Raw genomic sequence first — 23,440 nt, forward strand, 5'->3', positions numbered from 1 at the left:
GTATTACTGTAGCTGTATGTTCAGAGAAACACTGGGGATTGGGTCAGTATTACTGTAGCTGTGTGTTCAGAGAAACACTGGGGATTGGGTCAGTATTACTGTAGCTGTGTGTTCAGAGAAACACTGGGGATTGGGTCAGTATTACTGTAGCTGTATGTTCAGAGAAACACTGGGGATTGGGTCAGTATTACTGTAGCTGTGTGTTCAGAGAAACACTGGGGATGGGTCAGTATTACTGTAGCTGTGTGTTCAGAGAAACACTGGGGATTGGGTCAGTATACTGTAGCTGTATGTTCAGAGAAACACTGGGGATTGGGTCAGTATTACTGTAGCTGTGTGTTCAGAGAAACACTGGGGATTGGGTCAGTATTACTGTAGCTGTGTGTTCAGAGAAACACTGGGGATTGGGTCAGTATTACTGTAGCTGTGTGTTCAGAGAAACACTGGGGATTGGGTCAGTATTACTGTAGCTGTATGTTCAGAGAAACACTGGGGATTGGGTCAGTATTACTGTAGCTGTGTGTTCAGAGAAACACTGGGGATTGGGTCAGTATTACTGTAGCTGTGTGTTCAGAGAAACACTGGGGATTGGGTCAGTATTACTGTAGCTGTGTGTTCAGAGAAACACTGGGGATTGGGTCAGTATTACTGTAGCTGTATGTTCAGAGAAACACTGGGGATTGGGTCAGTATTACTGTAGCTGTGTGTTCAGAGAAACACTGGGGATTGGGTCAGTATTACTGTAGCTGTGTGTTCAGAGAAACACTGGGGATTGGGTCAGTATTACTGTAGCTGTGTGTTCAGAGAAACACTGGGGATTGGGTCAGTATTACTGTAGCTGTATGTTCAGAGAAACACTGGGGATTGGGTCAGTATACTGTAGCTGTATGTTCAGAGAAACACTGGGGATGGGTCAGTATTACTGTAGCTGTGTGTTCAGAGAAACACTGGGGATTGGGTCAGTATTACTGTAGCTGTATGTTCAGAGAAACACTGGGGATTGGGTCAGTATACTGTAGCTGTATGTTCAGAGAAACACTGGGGATTGGGTCAGTATTACTGTAGCTGTATGTTCAGAGAAACACTCACCAATCATCTGTGCAATGGTCTTCTCATACTCTGACACGATTCTCCTATGAACCACAAACGGCAAAGATTAATTGATTTAAATATATCTATATATATATTCAACACTTTGTTTCATTAACATATGACATAGCATGTTTCTGAAAGATACATATGAGTTCTTGGATTGGTAGGCTCATGTGTGCAATGCAGTTGTCAAAACACCCGTCGAGTTTTTCTTTGCACAGGCGATCACGCACAATGTAATCACTCAAAAGCAGGGCTGGTACAGCTACTGTATCAATGTGTAACCGACGGTTACGGATCAAGACTGACATGAAAATATAATAACCGTAAAAATATGTATATATATATACAAACAGAATACTTTGGAAGTCGGAAGTTTAAATACACTTAGGTTGGAGTCATTAAAACCCGTTTTTTCAACCACTCCACACATTTCTTGTAAACAATCTATAGTTTTGGCAAGTCGGTTAGGACATCTACTTTGTGCATGACAAGTAATTTTTCCAACAATTGTTTAGACAGATTTCACTTATAATTCACTGTATCACAATTCCAGTGGGTCAGAAGTTTACATACACTAAGTTGACTGTGCCTTTAAACAGCTTGGAAAATTCCAGAAAATTATGTCATGGCTTTAGAAGCTTCTGATAGGCTAATTTACATCAATTGAGTCAATTGGAGGTGTACCTGTGGATGTATTTCAAGGCCTACCTTCAAACGCAGTGCCTCTTTGCTTGACATCATGGGGAAATCAAAAGAAATCAGCCAAGACCTCAGAAAAATAATTGTAGACCTTCACAAATCTGAAGCAATTTCCAAACGCCTGAAGGTACCACGTTCATCTGTACAAACAATAGTACGCAGGTATAAACACCATGGGACCACACAGCTGTCATACCGCTCAGGAAGGAGACGCGTTCTGTCTCCTAGAGATGAACGTACTTTGGAGCGAAAAGTGCAAATCAATCCCAGAACAACAGCAAAGGACCTTGTGAAGATGCTGGAGGAAACAGGTACAAAAGTATCTATATCCACAGTAAAACGAGTCCTATATCGACATAACCTGAAAGGCCGCTCAGCAAGGAGGAAGCCACTACTCCAAAACCTCCATAAAAAAACAGACTACTTTGTCCCCAACTGCACATGGGGACAAAGACCGTACTTTTTGGAGAAATGTCCTCTGGTCTGACGAAACAAAAATAGAACTGTTTGGCCATAATGACCATCGTTATGTTTGGAGGAAAAAGGCGGAGGCTTGCAAGCCGAAGAACACCATCCCAACCGTGAAGCACGGGGGTGGCAGCATCATGTTGTGGGGGTGCTTTGCTGCAGGAGGGACTGGTGCACTTCACAAAATAGATGGCATCACGAGGTAGGAAAATTATGTGGATAAATTGACGCAACATCTCAAGACATCAGTCAGGAAGTTAAAGCTTGGTTGCAAATGGGTTTTCCAAATAAGACAATGACCCCAATCATACTTCCAAAGTTGTGGCAAAATGGCTTAAGGACCACAAAGTCGAGGTATTGGAGTTGCCATCACAAAGCCCTGACTTCAATCCAATAGAACATTTGTGGGCAGAACTGAAAAAGCGTGTGCGAGCAAGGAGGCCTACAAACCTGACTCATTTACACCAGCTCTGTCAGGAGGAATGGGTCAAAATTCCCCCAACTTATTGTGGGAAGCTTGTGGAAGGCTACCCAAAACGTTTGACCCAAGTTAAACAATTTAAAGGCAATGCTACCAAATACTAATTGGGTGTATGTAAACTTCTGACCCACTGGGAATGTGATGAAAGAAATAAAAGCTGAAATAAATCATTCTCTACTATTATTCTGACATTTCACATTCTTAAAATAAAGTGGTGATCCTAACTGACCTAGAAAGGGGATTTTGACTAGGATTAATGTCAGGAATTGTGAAAAACTTTGTTTAAATATATTTGGCTAAGGTGTATGTAAACTTCCAACTTCAACTGTATACAGTATATATACAAATATTATATATATATGGGAGGGGAGGCTCCTAAATGCTTGGGGGCAGCAGAAGGGGGGCTCCTACATATATATATATATATATATATATATATATATATATATATATACACTGCTCAAAAAAATAAAGGGAACACTTAAACAACACAATGTAACTCCAAGTCAATCACACTTCTGTGAAATCAAACTGTCCACTTAGGAAGCAACACTGATTGACAATAAATTTCACATGCTGTTGTGCAAATGGAATAGACAAAAGGTGGAAATTATAGGCAATTCGCAAGACACCCCCAATAAAGGAATGGTTCTGCAGGTGGTGACCACAGACCACTTCTCAGTTCCTATGCTTCCTGGCTGATGTTTTGGTCACTTTTGAATGCTGGCGGTGCTTTCACTCTAGTGGTAGCATGAGACGGAGTCTACAACCCACACAAGTGGCTCAGGTAGTGCAGTTCATCCAGGATGGCACATCAATGCGAGCTGTGGCAAAAAGGTTTGCTGTGTCTGTCAGCGTAGTGTCCAGAGCATGGAGGCGCTACCAGGAGACAGGCCAGTACATCAGGAGACGTGGAGGAGGCCGTAGGAGGGCAACAACCCAGCAGCAGGACCGCTACCTCCGCCTTTGTGCAAGGAGGTGCACTGCCAGAGCCCTGCTAAATGACCTCCAGCAGGCCACAAATGTGCATGTGTCAGCATATGGTCCCACCTTTTGTCTATTCCATTTGCACAACAGCATGTGAAATTATATATATATACATGCACACACATCTAGTATACACGACCGTTCAAAAGTTTTGAGTCACTTAGAAATGTCCTTGTTTTTGAAAGAAAAGCACGTTTTTTGTCCATTAAAATAACATAAAATTGATCAGAAATACAGTGTAGACATTGTTAATGTTGTAAATTACTATTGTAGCTGGAAACTGCAGATTTATTTTATGGAATATCTACACAGGCGTACAGAGGCCCATTATCAGCAACCATCACTCCTGTGTTCCAATGGCACGTTGTGTTAGCTAATCCAAGTTTATCATTTTAAAAGGCTAATTGATCATTAGAAATCCCTTCTGCAATTATGTTAGCACAGCTGAAAACTGTTTTTCTGAATAAAGAAGCAATAAAACTGGTCTTCTTTAGACTAGTTGAGTATCTGGAGCATCAGCTCCAGATACTGGGTTCGGTTACAGGCTCAAAATGGCAGAAAAATAATTTTCTACTGAAACTCATCAGTCTATTCTTGTTCTGAGAAATGAAGGCTATTCCATGCGAGAAATTGCTTTTTCTTTTAAAATTATACATTTTGGATTAGTTAACACTTGTTTTGGGTGAGATGAGGGCAGCAGAAGGGAGGCTCCTAAATGCTTGTTTTGGGTGAGATGAGGGCAATAGAAGGGAGACTCCTAAATGCTTGTTTTGGGTGAGATGAGGGCAATGGAAGGGAGACTCCTAAATGCTTGTTTTGGGTGAGATGAGGGCAGCAGAAGGGAGACTCCTAAATGCTTGTTTTGGGTGAGATGAGGGCAATGGAAGGGAGGCTCCTAAATGCTTGTTTTGGGTGAGATGAGGGCAGCAGAAGGGAGGCTCCTAAATGCTTGTTTTGGGTGAGATGAGGGCAATAGAAGGGAGGCTCCTAAATGCTTGTTTTGGGTGAGGTGAGGGCAATGGAAGGGAGACTCCTAAATGCTTGTTTTGGGTGAGATGAGGGCAGCAGAAGGGAGGCTCCTAAATGCTTGTTTTGGGTGAGATGAGGGCAGCAGAAGGGAGGCTCTTAAATGCTTGTTTTGGGTGAGATGAGGGCAATAGAAGGGAGGCTCCTAAATGCTTGTTTTGGGTGAGATGAGGGCAATAGAAGGGAGGCTCCTAAATGCTTGTTTTGGGTGAGATGAGGGCAGCAGAAGGGAGGCTCCTAAATGCTTGTTTTGGGTGAGATGAGGGCAGCAGAAGGGAGGCTCCTAAATGCTTGTTTTGGGTGAGATGAGGGCAATAGAAGGGAGGCTCTTAAATGCTTGTTTTGGGTGAGATGAGGGCAATGGAAGGGAGGCTCCTAAATGCTTGTTTTGGGTGAGATGAGGGTAATAGAAGGGAGGCTCCTAAATGCTTGTTTTGGGTGAGATGAGGGCAGCAGAAGGGAGGCTCCTAAATGCTTGTTTTGGGTGAGATGAGGGCAATGGAAGGGAGACTCCTAAATGCTTGTTTTGGGTGAGATGAGGGCAATAGAAGGGAGGCTCCTAAATGCTTGTTTTGGGTGAGATGAGGGTAATAGAAGGGAGGCTCCTAAATGCTTGTTTTGGGTGAGATGAGGGTAATAGAAGGGAGGCTCCTAAATGCTTGTTTTGGGTGAGATGAGGGCAATAGAAGGGAGGCTCCTAAATGCTTGTTTTGGGTGAGATGAGGGTAATAGAAGGGAGGCTCCTAAATGCTTGTTTTGGGTGAGATGAGGGCAATAGAAGGGAGGCTCCTAAATGCTTGTTTTGGGTGAGATGAGGGCAATAGAAGGGAGACTCCTAAATGCTTGTTTTGGGTGAGATGAGGGCAGCAGAAGGGAGGCTCCTAAATGCTTGTTTTGGGTGAGATGAGGGCAATAGAAGGGAGGCTCCTAAATGCTTGTTTTGGGTGAGATGAGGGCAATAGAAGGGAGGCTCCTAAATGCTTGTTTTGGGTGAGATGAGGGCAATAGAAGGGAGGCTCCTAAATGCTTGTTTTGGGTGAGATGAGGGCAGCAGAAGGGAGGCTCCTAAATGCTTGTTTTGGGTGAGATGAGGGCAATAGAAGGGAGGCTCCTAAATGCTTGTTTTGGGTGAGATGAGGGCAATAGAAGGGAGGCTCCTAAATGCTTGTTTTGGGTGAGATGAGGGCAGCAGAAGGGAGGCTCCTACATGTCAAGAAAGAAAACAAGTAGCATGATGCAGAAACTATAGTATTTACAAAGACTGCATATACTGTAAGAGAGCAGATCCGCCTATAGTTTAGAGAACATCAGCACACACAACTGCAATGCGTTTGGACTACAAGAGTCTTTTTCAGACAGCTTTGTTTTGGTGTTTCCGGAGAGAGAGGTAAGCCTTTTCTCCCCTCTTAGCTACTTAACCCTCCTTATCGTTGGGGCCAATCAGCCTAATGAAATAAGTCCCCTAGTTAATCTTAACTACACTCTTACAAAAAAAACTGTGCTATCAAACAACCTAAAAGGGTTATTTTGATGTCCCCATAGGAGAACCCTTTGAAGAACCCCTTTTTGGTTCCAGGTAGAACCCTTTTTGGATCCAGGTAGAACCCTTTAGGGATCCAGGTAGAACCATTTTGGGATCCAGGTAGAACCCTTTTGGGATCCAGGTAGAACCCTTTTGGGTTCCAGGTAGAACCCTTTAGGGATCCAGGTAGAACCCTTTAGGGATCCAGATAGAACCCTTTTGGGATCCAGGTAGAACCCTTTAGGGATCCAGGTAGAACCCTTTTGGGATCCAGGTAGAACCCTTTTGGGTTCCAGGTAGAACCCTTTTGGGATCAGGTAGAACCCTTTTGGGATCCAGGTAGAACCCTTTTGGGATCCAGGTATAACCCTTTTGGGTTCCAGGTAGAACCCTTTTGGGATCCAGGTAGAACCCTTTAGGGATCCAGGTAGAACCCTTTAGGGATCCAGGTAGAACCCTTTTGGGATCCAGGTAGAACCCTTTTGGGATCCAGGTAGAACCCTTTTTGGTTCCAGGTAGAACCCTTTAGGAATCCAGGTAGAACCCTTTTGGGATCCAGGTAGAACCCTTTTGGGATCCAGGTAGAACAATTTCCACAGAGGGTTCTGCATGGATCCTAAAAGGGTTCTTCCTGGAACCAAAATGGGTTCTACCTGGAACCAAAATGGGTTCTACCTGGAACCAAAATGGGTTATCTTATGGGGACAGTTGAAGAACCCTTTTGGAAGCCTTTTTACTAAGAGCGTAGGCTCTCCTGGCCAGATGGACACCACCACCGCTCTACACCAACCCGACTGTTGTCATAGTAACGTGATAGACTGTTGTCAAGGTAACGTGACTGACCGTTCTCAAGGTAACGTAACTGACCGTTGTCAAGGTATCGTGACTGACTGACAGTCGATCATCTCACCTCATCTCCAGCACTTCCTGTCGACTGTCCTCGTACTTCCTCTGCCACTCCAGTACCTCCTTCTCCTTGGACACGATCTGAGAGGGAGGAAGAGAGAGAAGTTTATTAGGTACAGTTCATGTACACACATCAAAAGAAACACGAGGAAGGGATCAGTCTGTATAAAAAGGTAAACATTTGTAGAAATATGACTACTACTGAACGTCAACCTGTTCCTCCAATACAGTACGACAGTAACATTCCTACAACGGATATGAATTTGACAGTAGTGAGTGGTGCGGGTAGAGGTTAGAGGTTAGAGGGTAGAGGGTAAAGGGGCACCTCTTCTCGTGCGATGCCCAGAGAGTAATCTAGGTCTTTGGGTTGGTAGGGGCTCTCCCTCTCCCCGTCTCCGTAGCCCGCCGTCCGGGTGTAAAGGGAACTCTTAGTCACCATGCTGTCCCGGTCCACTGTTGATGACATCACTTCTCTGTCTCTCTGCTGCCCAGGTCAAGCGTCAGGGAAGAGGAAGAGGAGGATGAGGTGGGAGAGAGACAGGTACAGACAGTTAGTTAGGTATCTGGTTGATCTAAATGGTGGGTTCTGGTAGCTTTCCCAAAATCCCCAGGTTTTTCCTGAAATCCCAGTGGGAAGATTCCCGGAATCAGCAGGACATCTGGAATCCTTCAACCAGGATTTCTGTATTTAAAAAAAACTGGGAAAGTTACCTGCATTTTAAAACCCTACAGACAACATAATACACTCTTTATAGGATCCTGAACTAAACCAAACCACTATGCAGCATCGTATTGGATCAGAAAGATGCCCCACACACCACAGCCAAACTCTATATGCAAAATGAGGCAGCCTCTGCAATGAGGGTAGATACAAAGTGGGATCCTTGGGACTAAACCTAACCTTAACCCCTGCCCTAACCTTTACCTAACCCCTACCATGCTCTAAATCTAACCTTAAGCCCTGCCCTAACCTTTACCTAACCCCTACCATGCCCTAAACCTAACCTTAACCCCTGCCCTAACCTTTACCTAACCCCTACCATGCCCTAAACCTAACCTTAACCCCTGCCCTAACCTTTACCTAACCCCTACCATGCCCTAAACCTAACCGTAACCCCTACCCTAAACTTAACGTTAAGCATAACCTTTACCTAACCCTTACTTTAACTGTTTGAAATGTGAACTTCAATGGGGTTACATCAGAGTTAGACGTCCCAAGGATCCCTCTTAGATTTTTCCCCTGCAATGATGCTCCTGGAGATTTGGGCAGCTGGTAGCAACATAAGCAGTCGTCAATCCCAGAGCTGTGGCCCTGTGATTGGCTGAAGCTGCAACAGCTTGTCTGTGATTGGGTCCAGGCAGGGGAAAGAGGCGGTATTGCTGGGGGAGGGATAGGAATAGGGTAGCAGCTATGGGTTGTGGTGGTCAGCCGGTAATTGACATAAACACATTTAGCATCTCCTGGCTTCCACACAGCCTACAAGCCACTGATGCAGACCTTTGGAACATCTACATTTTAACAAGTTGAATAAATCCATATAATATAGCCTACATCTTCACAATAAATCCATGTAATATATCCGACACCTTCACAGTAAATCAATGTAATATAGTCTACACCTTCACAATAAATCCATTATTTATTTTAGACAGGTCTAAAGATGCATGATATGAAGAAAACCTAGTCTATTTCAGAAGGACAGAATAGCATACTCTGAGTTGTCCTTATGTTAGGTCCTGATCTGGCTATGCCATATGGCTGTGGGCTACTCTAGTTAATTTAGCAGACAAGATTAGTATATAATTCCGTGGCATTATTTTATAGTATGAAGAATATAACTGAACAAAACTGAATAAAATCAAAAATATATTTTCTACAAAGGATTTGAGAGAGTGCTCACATGCGACTATTCTGTGTTGAGCAGTTAAGAAAGAAAAAAGTTATTTATGCAACTTTAGTTGTGAAACGTCGGGCTATATGTTTAGATTTTTAATACATTGTTAGGCTGCATGATGCGACTCTAATGATGATTTGAAAAAAGTTGCAAAAATAAATAAAAAATTGTTTTTTTTGCACAGACTGCACACATCAGTCTCTGATGAGTCTCTGACAAGCACTTGATAATGCCTCGAATTTATCGGCAGCAACCCCTTAGTGTGGCCGCAATGTGTGGCCGCAATGCCTCCTAAAAAAAAATCCATGCCTTTTGCGGCCAGTGGCCGTTCTGCCCTTGGGCTAAATATAATAATTGTAATTCCCTTCACCCGGCTGGTCCCATGTGGCTCAGTTGGTAGAGCATGGCGCTTGCAACGCCAGGGTTGTGGGTTCATTCCCCACGGGGGGACCAGGATGAATATGTATAGACTTTCCAATTTGTAAGTCGCTCTGGATAAGAGCGTCTGCTAAATGACTTAAATGTAAATGTTCCCGAAGCACCTCTCACTCACATGGCTCTCAGATATCTCAATTCTTATTAGCCAATGACCGTTAACCTGTTGGGGATGGGGGCGCTGTTTAGACTATTTATGCTAATGTGGCTAATTTTTTAAACGGCTTCCCACAAAATCCTTGATCGTACAATATGCATATTATTATTATTATTGGATAGAAAACAGTCTATAGTTTCTATAGGAGTTGAAATTTTGTCTCTAAGTGGAACAGAGCCCATTCTACAGCAATTTCCCTGACATGGAGTCAGATTTGAGAAATGTTGGGCACTTTTCTGAAGTCAGTTAAAAGGGCACTGTCGTTGCTATGACTATACGGACACTTCTTACGTCTTCCCCTGGATGCCTTTACGTGATGACGATTCCAACGGGCTCGATTGCTCGTTCACAGGCCCTACAAATGAAAAAAACCTTTAGCTAGCAAGTCTTTTCTTGCTGCGTAACGCGCGTGGAAGACACCGACCCTCTCCTGTTCCAAGCGTTAGTTTAGCCTGTTATATTTCTCCGGTCATCTTTTCACTCGTTATAGGAGTTACAAACATCACAAAGTAGTTAATTTAAAGCGTTTTATAGCAATTTATATCCGTTTAGTGCGATTTTGGGACATTTATTTTTGCAACGATGTGAAAAGTTGGGCACGCTTTTCAGTTCATCCCGAACGTAGTTGACATTTCCACATGGCAAGAGGACAGCTTTCCACCAAAAGACGATTTCTCCCAAGAAAGGATCCTTTGCCCAAGATACTGATGGAAGAACAGCTCAAGGTAGGACATTTTTATTATGATAAATCGTGTTTCTGTCGAAACATTTTAGTGGCTTAGGACGCCATGTTTTTTGACGTAGCTTCGCTTGGCGCAAACTGTATTGAAAAGTAAGGATAAATTAAAAAATGTAATAACGCAATTGTATTAAGAATTAAATTGTCTATCAATCCCTGTCCACCCTATATTTTTTAGTCACGTTTATGAGTATTTATGTATAAGAGTAGATCACTGTCTAAGTGGCGCAAGGACAAATTCTGACCAGCCGAGTTACATTTCACATTGTCTAACCATGATTTTGGTGGCTAAATATAAAAATTTTCGATCAAACTGTATATGCATGTTGTAATGTGATGTTACAGGAGTGTCATCGGAAGAATTCTGAGAAGGTTAGTGAAAAAATTAATATCTTTTGGCGATGTTGACTTTTATCGCTCACTTTGGCTAGAATCAATGCTGGGCTGCTAATTGCTATGTGCTAAGCTAATATAACGATTTATTGTGTTTTCGCTGTAAGACACTTAGAAAATCTGAAATATTGTCTGTATTCACAGGATCTGTGTCTTTCGATTCGTGTATGCTGTGTATTTTTACGAAATGTTTGATGATTAGTAGTTAGGTAAACACGTTGCTCATTGTAATTATTCTAGTCCATTTGTGATGGTGGGTGCAATTGTAAACTATGCCATATACCTGAAATATGCACTTTTTTCTAACAAAACCTATCCCATACCATAAATATGTTATCAGACTGTCATCTAATGAGTTTTTTTGTTGGTTAGGGGCTATAAATATCTTAGTTTAGCCGAATTGGTGATGGCTACTGGTGTTGGTGGACAAATAAAAGATGGTGGATTATGCTAATGTGTTTTTAGGTAATAGATGTACATCTTTACATATTGTGTCTTCCCTGTAAAACATTTTAAAAATCGGAAATGTTGACTGGATTCATAAGATCTGTGTCTTTCATTAGCTGTATTGGACTTTAATGTGTGAAAGTTAAATATTTTAAAAAAATATTTTTTTTGAATTTCGCGGCACTGGTTTTTCAGTGGGGGGGGGGGGGGTGTGCCGCTAGCGCCACGCTGATCCTAGACAGGTTTTAAGCAATCGGGTCTTTCTCACAGGCTACAAGTGAAGACAGACTCATCGGGGACGCAACTGTGCGTGTCCTTATCGATGTCCGAGGCGCATATTGAAAATGTTGGAAGAACTGTCCACATTTACTTTTCAGTCAGTCAACAAGATGAGGCTTAACGAACAGCAAAAGCACTAGTCTGTCAATCTACTATCCCCCATAGTACAAAAGTCGACCTATTCTATAGGTCAACTTGTCCTTCTGTGCAATAAATCAATATTCCAAACACAGTCTGGGACAGTTGTGGGATACGATAGATTCCAAATTAATACAACCACTAGAATAAAAAAAAACTGATGCAACAGATGAGATCGTTTAGCTTAAAATATTGATAAACAATAAGGCCATTTTCTTTACATTATAAGCGCAGCAATGCGCACACGGCAGTAGGCTATAAGCGCAAATGTTCCACAATGCAATCAATTAGCAGTTAACAGCATTCTTAAAAGTGACCGCAAATGCGATTTATGCATGTAATGCTTTTATTCTAAATTTGATTTTTTTTTGTGCTGAAAATGATCTTTGCTGAATTTGAAACTCACGCACTTCGTATCCACATCCCTTGGATGAAAGCGGATTAATGTGTTAATTTTATTAAGAAGTTAGTTGCGATACTTTAGTTGTGATACAAACCTTATCGAAAAATAAATAGGGCTATGGGCTAGGTTACATGAGGTGTGATACTAACCTTATTAAAACATATAGGACTATGGGCTAGGCTACATGAGGTGTGATACTAACCTTATTAAAACATATAGGTCTATGGGCTAGGTTACATGAGGTGTGATACTAACCTTATTAAAACATATAGGGCTATGGGCTAGGTTACATGAGGTGTGATACTAACCTTATTAAAACATATAGGGCTATGGGCTAGACTACATGAGGTGTGATACTAACCTTATTAAAACATATAGGACTATGGCCTAGGTTACATGAGGTGTGATACTAACCTTATTAAAACATATAGGCCTAGGCTACATGAGGTGTGATACTAACCTTATTAAAACATATAGGGCTATATGAGGTGTGATACTAACCTTATTAAAACATATAGGACTATGGGCTAGGCTACATGAGGTGTGATACTAACCTTATTAAAACATATAGGACTATGGGCTACATGAGGTGTGATACTAACCTTATTAAAACATATAGGACTATGGGCTACATGAGGTGTGATACTAACCTTATTAAAACATATAGGACTATGGGCTACATGAGGTGTGATACTAACCTTATTAAAACATATAGGACTATGGGCTACATGAGGTGTGATACTAACCTTATTAAAACATATAGGGCTATGGGCTAGGCTACATGAGGTGTGATACTAACCTTATTAAAACATATAGGACTATGGGCTACATGAGGTGTGATACTAACCTTATTAAAACATATAGGACTATGGGCTACATGAGGTGTGATACTAACCTTATTAAAACATATAGGGCTATGGGCTACATGAGGTGTGATACTAACCTTATTAAAACATATAGGACCATGGGCTGGGCTACATGAGGTGTGATACTAACCTATGGGACTATGGGCTAGACTACATGAGGTGTGATACTAACCTTATTAAAACATTTGGGACTATGGACTAGGCTACATGAGGTGTGATACTAACCTTATTAAAACATATAGGACTATGGGCTAGGCTACAAGAGGTGTGATACTAACCTTATTAAAACATATAGGCCTATGGGCTAGGCTACATGAGGTGTGATACTAACCTTATTAAAACATATAGGACTATGGGCTACATGAGGTGTGATACTAACCTTATTAAAACATATAGGACTATGGGCTACATGAGGTGTGATACTAACCTTATTAAAACATATAGGACTATGGGCTAGGCTACATGAGGTGTGATACTAACCTTATTAAAACATATAGGACTATGGGCTAGGCTACATGAGGTGTGATACTAACCTTATTAAAACATATAGGACTATGGGCTACATGAGGTGTGATACTAACCTTATTAAAACATATAGGACTATGGGCTACATGAGGTGTGATACTAACCTTATTAAAACATATAGGACTAGGCTACATGAGGTGTGATACTAACCTTATTAAAACATATAGGACTATGGGCTAGGCTACATGAGGTGTGATACTAACCTTATTAAAACATATAGGACTAGGCTACATGAGGTGTGATACTAACCTTATTAAAACATATAGGACTATGGGCTAGGCTACATGAGGTGTGATACTAACCTTATTAAAACATATAGGACTATGGGCTAGGCTACATGAGGTGTGATACTAACCTTATTAAAACATATAGGACAATGGGCTAGGCTACATGAGGTGTGATACTAACCTTATTAAAACATATAGGACTATGGGCTAGGCTACATGAGGTGTGATACTAACCTTATTAAAACATATAGGGCTATGGGCTAGGCTACATGAGGTGTGATACTAACCTTATTAAAACATATAGGACTATGGGCTAGGCTACATGAGGTGTGATACTAACCTTATTAAAACATATAGGACTATGGGTTACATGAGGTGTGATACTAACCTTATTAAAACATATAGGGCTATGGGCTACATGAGGTGTGATACTAACCTTATTAAAACATATAGGACTATGGGCTACATGAGGTGTGATACTAACCTTATTAAAACATATAGGGCTATCGGCTACATGAGGTGTGGTACTAACCTTATTAAAACATATAGGACCATGGGCTAGGCTACATGAGGTGTGGTACTAACCTTATTAAAACATATAGGGCTATGGGCTAGGCTACATGAGGTGTGATACTAACCTTATTAAAACATATAGGGCTATGGGCTAGGCTACATGAGGTGTAATACTAACCTTATTAAAACATATAGGACTATGGGCTAGGCTACATGAGGTGTAATACTAACCTTATTAAAACATATAGGACTATGGGCTAGGCTACATGAGGTGTGATACTATGATCTGAAAAAGTTGCAAAAAAAAAAAAGGCATGCTCTGTTTCTTACTGCACACAAGCTGGGCATCGTTCACAAGTGATGATACATCATTCATAAGTGACAGGACTATATTGTCACCCATTAGACTATTCTTGATTTAATCTTGTCTTTACATATACTAAATAATATATGTGTAAATTTTGTTTTGATTTAGAATGGACCGTTATCATGCACCTGTATCGAAACAGGGACAGGGGAAAAAATACATGTCATCTATGCACTTATGTATCGAATGGAGGATGCTTTTCTGGTGGATCAGAATATAGTAGGCCTAGCCTATAGAAAGCTGATGGGCTCCTCTTCTTTTTAATAGAGGCCATCAAAATAATTTTTTCTCACACAATTACATAGCCGATAGGAATGTTGCGCAACATGGGCTCTCATGAAGTGTTTGATTAGATTTTTGGTTACAGATGCATTGATGGGCCTCCCGAGTGGCACATCGGTCTAAGGCACTGCATCTCAGTGCTAGAGGCGTCACTACAGACCCTGGTTCGATTCCAGGCTGTATCACAACCAGCCGTGATTGGGAGTCTCATAGGGTAGCGCACAATTGGTCCAGCGTCATCCGGGTTAGGATTTGGCCCGGGTAGGCCGTCATTATATATAAGAATTTGTTCTTAACCGACTTGCCTCGTTAAATAAAGGTTCTATGAAATAATAATTAAATGTCAGAGTGATTAGAAGAACAATAGAGTGCTGAGTACCAGGAAGTTATCAAGTTTGGTAGGCTACTAATGATCAACTTCCTCTCACACTGTTATGTGAGCAGTAACATGAGTAATGATGAATACATTTAATTTTTTCAGAGCTTGGAGAAGCTAATCGGTCACGTGGAATTTGACTGCTGTCATGACTCGTGATCGCCGGTGTGGCTGTAAAACGGTCACCGTAACAACCCTTGGTGTCACCGTAACAACCCATTATACACAGGGGTATAATGTTAGGGGGCGGCAGCGTAGTGGTTAGAGTGTTGGACTAGTAACCGAAAGGTTGCAAGATTGAATCCCCGGTACAAATCTGTTGTTCTGCCCCTGAACAAGGCAGTTAACCCACTGTTCCCATAATTGAAAATAAGAATTTGTTCTTAACTGATTTGCCTAGTTAAATAAAGGTAAAATTAAAAAAATGTAATGTATTCATCATTACTCATGTTACTGCTCACATAACAGTGTGAGAGGAAGTTGATCATATTTTTATGCTTTGGCCTCTACGGCAAAAGCATCTGCAGGTCATCAGAAAACAAAAATCCAACATGACCTTAACTGTAATAAAGAAACGACAACGTCACCTGAAATATCTGAACATAGAACCCAGAATCTGATTATGACATCACTAACTACGAACTTTATTCACCCCCCCCCCCCCCCCCCCCTTCCACCACAAACAGCCTTGAATGGTTTAATCCTCCCTATGGGGGATTAGAGGATGAGTTGATTGAATTGGGGCCTCATGGGGGTGTAGGAGATTTACAGCCCCACTAATATAATAGTCCTATAGAGAGGTGTTAGGTCTACCTGTCTGTTTTATTGCTTCTTTAAATCAGAACAACAGTTTTCAGCTGTCCTAACATAATTGCAAAAAGGGTTTTCTAATGATCAATTAGCCTTTTAAAATGATAAACTTGGATTAGCTAACACAACGTGCCATTGGAACACAGGAGTGATGGTTGCTGATAATGGGCCTATGTAGATATTCCATGAGAAATCTGCCGTTTCCAGCTACAATAGTCATTTACAACATTAACAATGTCTACACTGTATTTCTGATCAATTTGATGTTATTTTAAATGGACAAAAAAACTGCTTTTCTTTCAAAAACAAAGACTTTTCTAAGTGAACCCAAACATTTGAACGGTAGTGTACTATACAGGGCTTTGGTCTAAAGTAGTGCACTATACAGGGCTTTGGTCTAAAGTAGTGCACTATACAGGGCTTTGGTCTAAAGTAGTGCACTATACAGGGCTTTGGTCTAAAGTAGTGCACTATACAGGGCTCTGGTCTAAAGTAGTGCACTATACAGGGCTTTGGTCTAAAGTAGTGCACTATACAGGGCTTTGGTCTAAAGTAGTGCACTATACAGGGCTTTGGTCTAAAGTAGTGCACTATACAGGGCTCTGGTCTAAAGTAGTGCACTATACAGGGCTTTGGTCTAAAGTAGTGCACTATACAGGGCTTTGGTCTAAAGTAGTGCACTATACAGGGCTCTGGTCTAAAGTAGTGCACTATACAGGGCTCTGGTCTAAAGTAGTGCACTATATAGGGCTCTGGTCTAAAGTAGTGCACTATACAGGGCTCTGGTCTAAAGTAGTGCACTATACAGGGCTCTGGTCTAAAGTAGTGCACTATACAGGGCTCTGGTCTAAAGTAGTGCACTATACAGGGCTCTGGTCTAAAGTAGTGCACTATACAGGGCTCTGGTCTAAAGTAGTGCACTATATAGGGCTCTGGTCTAAAGTACTGCACTATATAGGGCTCTGGTAGGTCTTTATCTCAGTGACACAGTCCTGGTCATTATGACATAAAGCTTTGTTCTGCCAGGTGAGATACTTTACATACAGGAAAACGGTTTTATCCTCCCCCCTCTACCTCCCTCCCTCAACCCCCCCCCCCTCTACCTCCCTCCCTCCCTCTACCTCCCTCCCTCTATCCCCCCCCACTCTACCTCCCTCCCTACCTCCCTACCCCCCTCCCTCCCTCAACCCCCCCCCCTACCTCCCTCCCTCCCTCTACCTCCCTCCCTCTATCCCCCCCCCACTCAACCTCCCTCCCTACCTCCCTACCCCCCTCCCTCCCTCTACCTCCCTCCCTACCTCTACCTCCCTCCCTCCCTCTACCTCCCTCCCTCCCTCTACCCGCCCCCTTTACCTCCCCCCCTATACCCCCCCTCTACCTCCCTCCCTACCTCCCTAACCCCCTCCCTCCCTCCCTCTACCCCCCCCTCTACCTCCCTCTCTACCTCCCTACCTCCCTCCCTCCCTCCCTCTACCTCCCTCCCTCCCTCCCTACCTCCCTCCCTACCTCTACCTCCCTACCTCCCTCCCTACCTCTACCACCCTCCCTCCCTCTACCCCCCCCCCCTTTAACTCCCTCCCTCTACCTCCCTCCCTATACCCCCCCTCTACCTCCCTCCCTACCTCCCTAACCCCCTCCCTCCCTCTACCTCCCTCCCTCCCTCCCTCTACCCCCCCTACCTCCCTACCTCCCTCTCTACCTCCCTACCTCCCTCCCTCTACCTCCCTCCCTCTACCCCCCCCCCCTCTACCTCCCTCCCTCTATCCCCCCCTCCAACTCCCTCCCTCCCCCCTCTACCTCCCTCCATCCATCCCCCCTCTACCTCCCTCCATCCATCCCCCCTCTACCTCTATCCCCCCCTCCACCTCCTTCCCTCCCCCCCTCTACCTAACCTCCCTCCCTACCTCCCTCCCTCCCTCTACCCCCCTCTACCTCCCTGCCTTTCCCCCCCTCTATCTCCCTCCCTCCCTCCCTACCTCCCTCCCTCTACCTCCCCCCCTACCTCCCTCCCTCCCTCTACCCCCCTCCCTCCCTCCCTACCTCCCTACCTCCCTCCCTACCTACCTCCCTCCCTACCTACCTCCCTCCCTCCCTCCCTCTACCTCCCTCCCTCCCTCCCTCTACCTCCCTCTACCTCCCTCCCACCATGAAGCCAACAGGTTACAGTAATATAAGACAAGCATACGTCAGGGTAAGATACTTTACATACAGGTAAGCCTTCAGCCAATAACAAACCAGACACATTAGCAACGGAGGACTGGGATGGGCTGGGAACAACAGAAGAGAAGAGAAGATTTTGAGGAAGAGAGAGAAGGGAGGACCTTAAGGATGTGGAGAAAGAGAGAGAGAGAGAGAGAGAGAGAGAAAGAGAGAGAGAGAGAGAGAGAAAGAGAGAGAGAGAGGGGGGTGAGAGGAAGATGGAGAGAGAGGGAGGGGGGAGAGGGAGATGGAGAGAGAGAGAGAGAGAGAGATTGAAGAAGTCCATGTTACAGACCTTTTAGATAGAAGTGGATGGGATCTAGTTCTGGCTCTAGTTGGGTTAGAGCAGTAGGGGGGCAGTAGGGGGGCAGTAGGGGGGCAGTAGGGGGGCAGTAGGGGGGCAGTAGGGAAACAATGACAAGGGGGCGACAGGGTAGTAGGGGAACAGTGATGAGGGGTAACAGGGTAGTAGGGAAACAATGACAAGGGGGCGACAGGGTAGTAGGGGAACAGTGATGAGGGGTAACAGGGCAGTAGGGGAACAGTGATGAGGGGTAACAGGGCAGTAGGGGAACAGTGATGAGGGGTAACAGGGTAGTAGGGAACAGTGATGAGGGGTAACAGGGCAGTAGGGGAACAGTGATGAGGGGTAACAGGGCAGTAGGGGAACAGTGATGAGGGGTAACAGGGCAGTAGGGGAACAGTGATGAGGGGTAACAGGGCAGTAGGGGAACAGTGATGAGGGGTAACAGGGCAGTAGGGGAACAGTGATGAGGGGTAACAGGGTAGTAGGGAACAGTGATGAGGGGTAACAGGGCAGTAGGGGAACAGTGATGAGGGGTAACAGGGCAGTAGGGGAACAGTGATGAGGGGTAACAGGGTAGTAGGGGAACAGTGATGAGGGGTAACAGGGTAGTAGGGAACAGTGATGAGGGGTAACAGGGCAGTAGGGGAACAGTGATGAGGGGTAACAGGGCAGTAGGGGAACAGTGATGAGGGGTAACAGGGTAGTAGGGAACAGTGATGAGGGGTAACAGGGCAGTAGGGGAACAGTGATGAGGGGTAACAGGGCAGTAGGGAACAGTGATGAGGGGTAACAGGGCAGTAGGGGAACAGTGATGAGGGGTAACAGGGTAGTAGGGAACAGTGATGAGGGGTAACAGGGCAGTAGGGGAACAGTGATGAGGGGTAACAGGGCAGTAGGGGAACAGTGATGAGGGGTAACAGGGTAGTAGGGAAACAATGACAAGGGGGCGACAGGGTAGTAGGGGAACAGTGATGAGGGGTAACAGGGCAGTAGGGAACAGTGATGAGGGGTAACAGGGCAGTAGGGGAACCGTGACGAGGGGTAACAGGGCAGTAGGGAACAGTGATGAGGGGTAACAGGGCAGTAGGGAACAGTGATGAGGGGTAACAGGGCAGTAGGGAACAGTGATGAGGGGTAACAGGGCAGTAGGGGAACCGTTACGAGGGGGCGACTGGTCAGGGGGTGAGAGGGAGATGGAGAGAGAGAGATTGAAGAAGTCCATGTTACAGACCTTTTAGATAGAAGTGGATGGGATCTAGTTCTGGCTCTAGTTGGGTTAGAGCTGTAGGGGGGCAGTAGGGGGGCAGTAGGGGGGCAGTAGGGGAACAGTAGGGGAACAGTGACGATTGGGTGACATTTCTCCTCTTACTTTGGGTGAACTGAAGAGATTCCACCTGCGAGGGCTGGGCTTCTTGAGGAGGGACTGTGGAGTGAGGGTGGTGAAACATCAGACAGCATGAGACAGAGACGAGATGGGAGAATAGAGGAGGAGGAAGAGGAGTGGGGAAGAGACATGGGAATAGACAGATGTCTTCTTTAAGAAACTCTTTGAAGAGGTAGGGTAGGTCCTTTCGGGAAGACTCTGCTGTCCTAGCTTCAGGGGGAAGATGGACAGGGACTCTGCTGTCCTAGCTTCAGGAGGAAGATGGACAGGGACTCTGCTGTCCTAGCTTCAGAGGGAAGATGGACAGGGACTCTGCTGTCCTAGCTTCAGGGGGAAGATGGGCAGGGACTCTGCTGTCCTAGCTTCAGGGGGAAGATGGACAGGGACTCTGCTGTCCTAGCTTCAGGGGGAAGATGGGCAGGGACTCTGCTGTCCTAGCTTCAGGGGGAAGATGGACAGGGACTCTGCTGTCCTAGCTTCAGGGGGAAGATGGACAGGGACTCTGCTGTCCTAGCTTCAGGGGGATGATGGTTCCACCATTGGGGTGCCAGGACAGAGAAGAGCTTGGACTGGGCTGAGCGGAAACTGACTTCCCATAGGGGCTGGGACGTCCAAGAGACCAGAGATTGAACCGGAGATTACTTTCATGAACCATCTAAAATCAAGTTGTGTAAACTTTGCACCTTCTCCAAACCTTAAACCAGGTGTCAATGAACCTTTTGTTGCGGACGTTCAACCTGAGATGAGGTTATGTGTTGATACTTGATGAAACCTACCCATCAGACTTTCATCACATCTGGTGTGACCCTGTTGTGTTCATCAATGTTGTTGTTCGTTGTTGTTATTTACCAGAAAAACAACAGTATATCATCATAATGATGACTCCCATTTGATTGAGGAATGACTACAGATTGATGAGTAGGTTTGCAAAATTCCAGTTACTTTTTCCCCCCAAAATTCCCAAGTTTTCCCAGAAATCAGTGTTGGAAGAGTCCCGGATTAAAGACAGAATAAGCAGGTGGGAATCCAGATTCCTCCAAACAGGATTCCTGGAAAACCTGGGAATTTTGGTGAAAGTTACCGGAATTGTGCAACCCAACGAATGAGGATAAAAGTGAAGTTATCAGATGGTGACTGACCCAGATGAAGTAAACGATATCCCCAATTCACCTTAGTGTTTATCGAAGCTTTTCCTGATCAGGCCAACAGGCAACATGCATGAATGGGTTTGATACAAAAGCCAAGGAGAGAAAAGGCCCAGCTCTCTTTTCTGCTGATTGGTTCAGGAAAGCTGGTGATTGGGAATCGGGGGGTCACAGGTCAGGGGCTAGAAGCCGTGTTAGAGATGTTACATGGGGAAATACAGGAAGCAGCAGTTGTTGTTGTTGAGTAACGGCCATGGGTTCACACACACACACACACACACACACACACACACACACACACACACACACACACACACACACACACACACACACACACACACACACACACACACACACACACACACACACACACAATGGTGTCACTAAAGGGGGGGGGGGGGGGGCAGGCTGAGACACACTAATGCTGCTCACACAGTCACACACACACACACACACACACACACGTACACACACACACACACAGTGAGCAGGTACAGGTGCAGGCTGATTCAGCTCAGTACCTGGGGGGTGACAGTGGAGAGGGAGGGGCTGTCTGAGAGGTGTTTGGCTACCTGCAGAGCCTCTATCCTCAGAGCAGCTAGAACCAGTTCCTCCTGAGACGCAGGTAGGACGGGGGGGGGGGGGGGGGGGGGGGGGGGGGGGCGAGGGAGGCGGAAGGGAGGAGACATAAAGAGAACCAGAAGTTGAGGCTACTTACTTCCCACCTACAGTACCCACACACACTCACAGATCAACAAACAGTCACACACACATACAGTAGTCAACACTTAACAGGCTAACATATTGTAGATAAAGGCAAAGGAAGTTCTGAAAGTAATGGAGTAGCTAAGGTAAAGGAAGCTCTGAAAGTAATGGAGTAGCTAAAGGAAGCTCTGAAAGTAATGGAGTAGCTAAGGTAAAGGAAGCTCTGAAAGTAACGGAGTAGCTAAGGTAAAGGAAGCTCTGAAAGTAATGGAGTAGCTAAGGTAAAGGAAGCTCTGAAAGTAACGGAGTAGCTAAGGTAAAGGAAGCTCTGAAAGTAATGGAGTAGCTAAGGTAAAGGAAGCTCTGAAAGTAATGGAGTAGCTAAGGTAAAGGAAGCTCTGAAAGTAATGGAGTAGCTAAGGTAAAGGAAGCTCTGAAAGTAATGGAGTAGCTAAGGTAAAGGAAGCTCTGAAAGTAATGGAGTAGCTAAGGTAAAGGAAGCTCTGAAAGTAATGGAGTAGCTAAGGTAAAGGAAGCTCTGAAAGTAATGGAGTAGCTAAGGTAAAGGAAGCTCTGAAAGTAATGGAGTAGCTAAGGTAAAGGAAGCTCTGAAAGTAATGGAGTAGCTAAGGTAAAGGAAGCTCTGAAAGTAATGGAGTAGCTAAGGTAAAGGAAGCTCTGAAAGTAATGGAGTAGCTAAGGTAAAGGAAGCTCACTAAACAACAGGGTGAAAATAAAGAGAGGCAGAGACAGTGAGGACACACACTCATCCTCAAACACCAATAGCATAACCATGATAAATCAATAGTATAACCATGATAAATCAACAATATAACCATGATAAATCAATAGTATAACCATGATAAATCAATAGTATAACAATGATAAATCAATAATATAACCATGATAAATCAATAATATAACCATGATAAATCAATAATATAACCATGATAAATCAATAATATAACCATGATAAATCAATAATATAACCATGATAAATCAATAATATAACCATGATAAATCAACAGTATAATCATGATAAATCAATAGTATAACCATGATAAATCAATAATATAACCATGATAAATCAATAATATAACCATGATAAATCAATAATATAACCATGATAAATCAATAATATAACCATGATAAATCAATAGTATAACCATGATAAATCAATAATATAACCATGATAAATCAATAATATAACCATGATAAATCAATAGTATAACCATGATAAATCAATAGTATAACCATGATAAATCAATAATATAACCATGATAAATCAATAGCAGAACCATGATAAATCAATAATATAACCATGAGAAATCAATAATATAACCATGATAAATCAATAATATAAATCAATAATATAACCATGATAAATCAATAATATAACCATGATAAATCAATAACATAGCCATGATAAATCAATAACATAAATCAATAGTATAACCATGATAAATCAATAATATAACCATGATAAATCAAGTATATAACCATGATAAATCAATAATATAACAATGATAAATCAACAGTATAATCATGATAAATCAATAGTATAACCATGATAAATCAATAATATAACCATGATAAATCAATAATATAACCATGATAAATCAATAATATAACCATGATAAATCAATAATATAACCATGATAAAT

The 23,440-nt window shown here is 43.5% G+C and overlaps 1 protein-coding gene across 12 annotated transcripts in view; it reads right to left on the reverse strand.

Annotated features, from left to right (window-relative positions):
• The window catches only part of LOC129828560 (mucin-4-like), a 162,846-nt gene that overhangs the window by 19,313 nt on the left and 120,093 nt on the right, over positions 1–23,440 (reverse strand). For 7 of the 12 annotated variants that reach the window (XM_055889593.1, XM_055889588.1, XM_055889592.1 and 4 more), the window contains 5 exons: positions 21,593–21,685; positions 19,912–19,965; positions 7,510–7,668; positions 7,189–7,265; positions 1,090–1,133 (listed from right to left, as the gene is read on the reverse strand). In XM_055889593.1, coding sequence (XP_055745568.1) covers positions 1,090–1,133; positions 7,189–7,265; positions 7,510–7,668; positions 19,912–19,965; positions 21,593–21,685 — 427 coding nt within the window. The remainder of the gene's footprint in view (positions 1–1,089; positions 1,134–7,188; positions 7,266–7,509; positions 7,669–19,911; positions 19,966–21,592; positions 21,686–23,440) is intronic. The other 5 variants (XM_055889599.1, XM_055889591.1, XM_055889597.1 and 2 more) reach the window with 3 other exon arrangements.

The sequence above is a fragment of the Salvelinus fontinalis genome, chromosome 30, assembly GCF_029448725.1.
Source record: "Salvelinus fontinalis isolate EN_2023a chromosome 30, ASM2944872v1, whole genome shotgun sequence".
Classification (NCBI taxonomy): Eukaryota; Metazoa; Chordata; class Actinopteri; order Salmoniformes; family Salmonidae; genus Salvelinus; species Salvelinus fontinalis.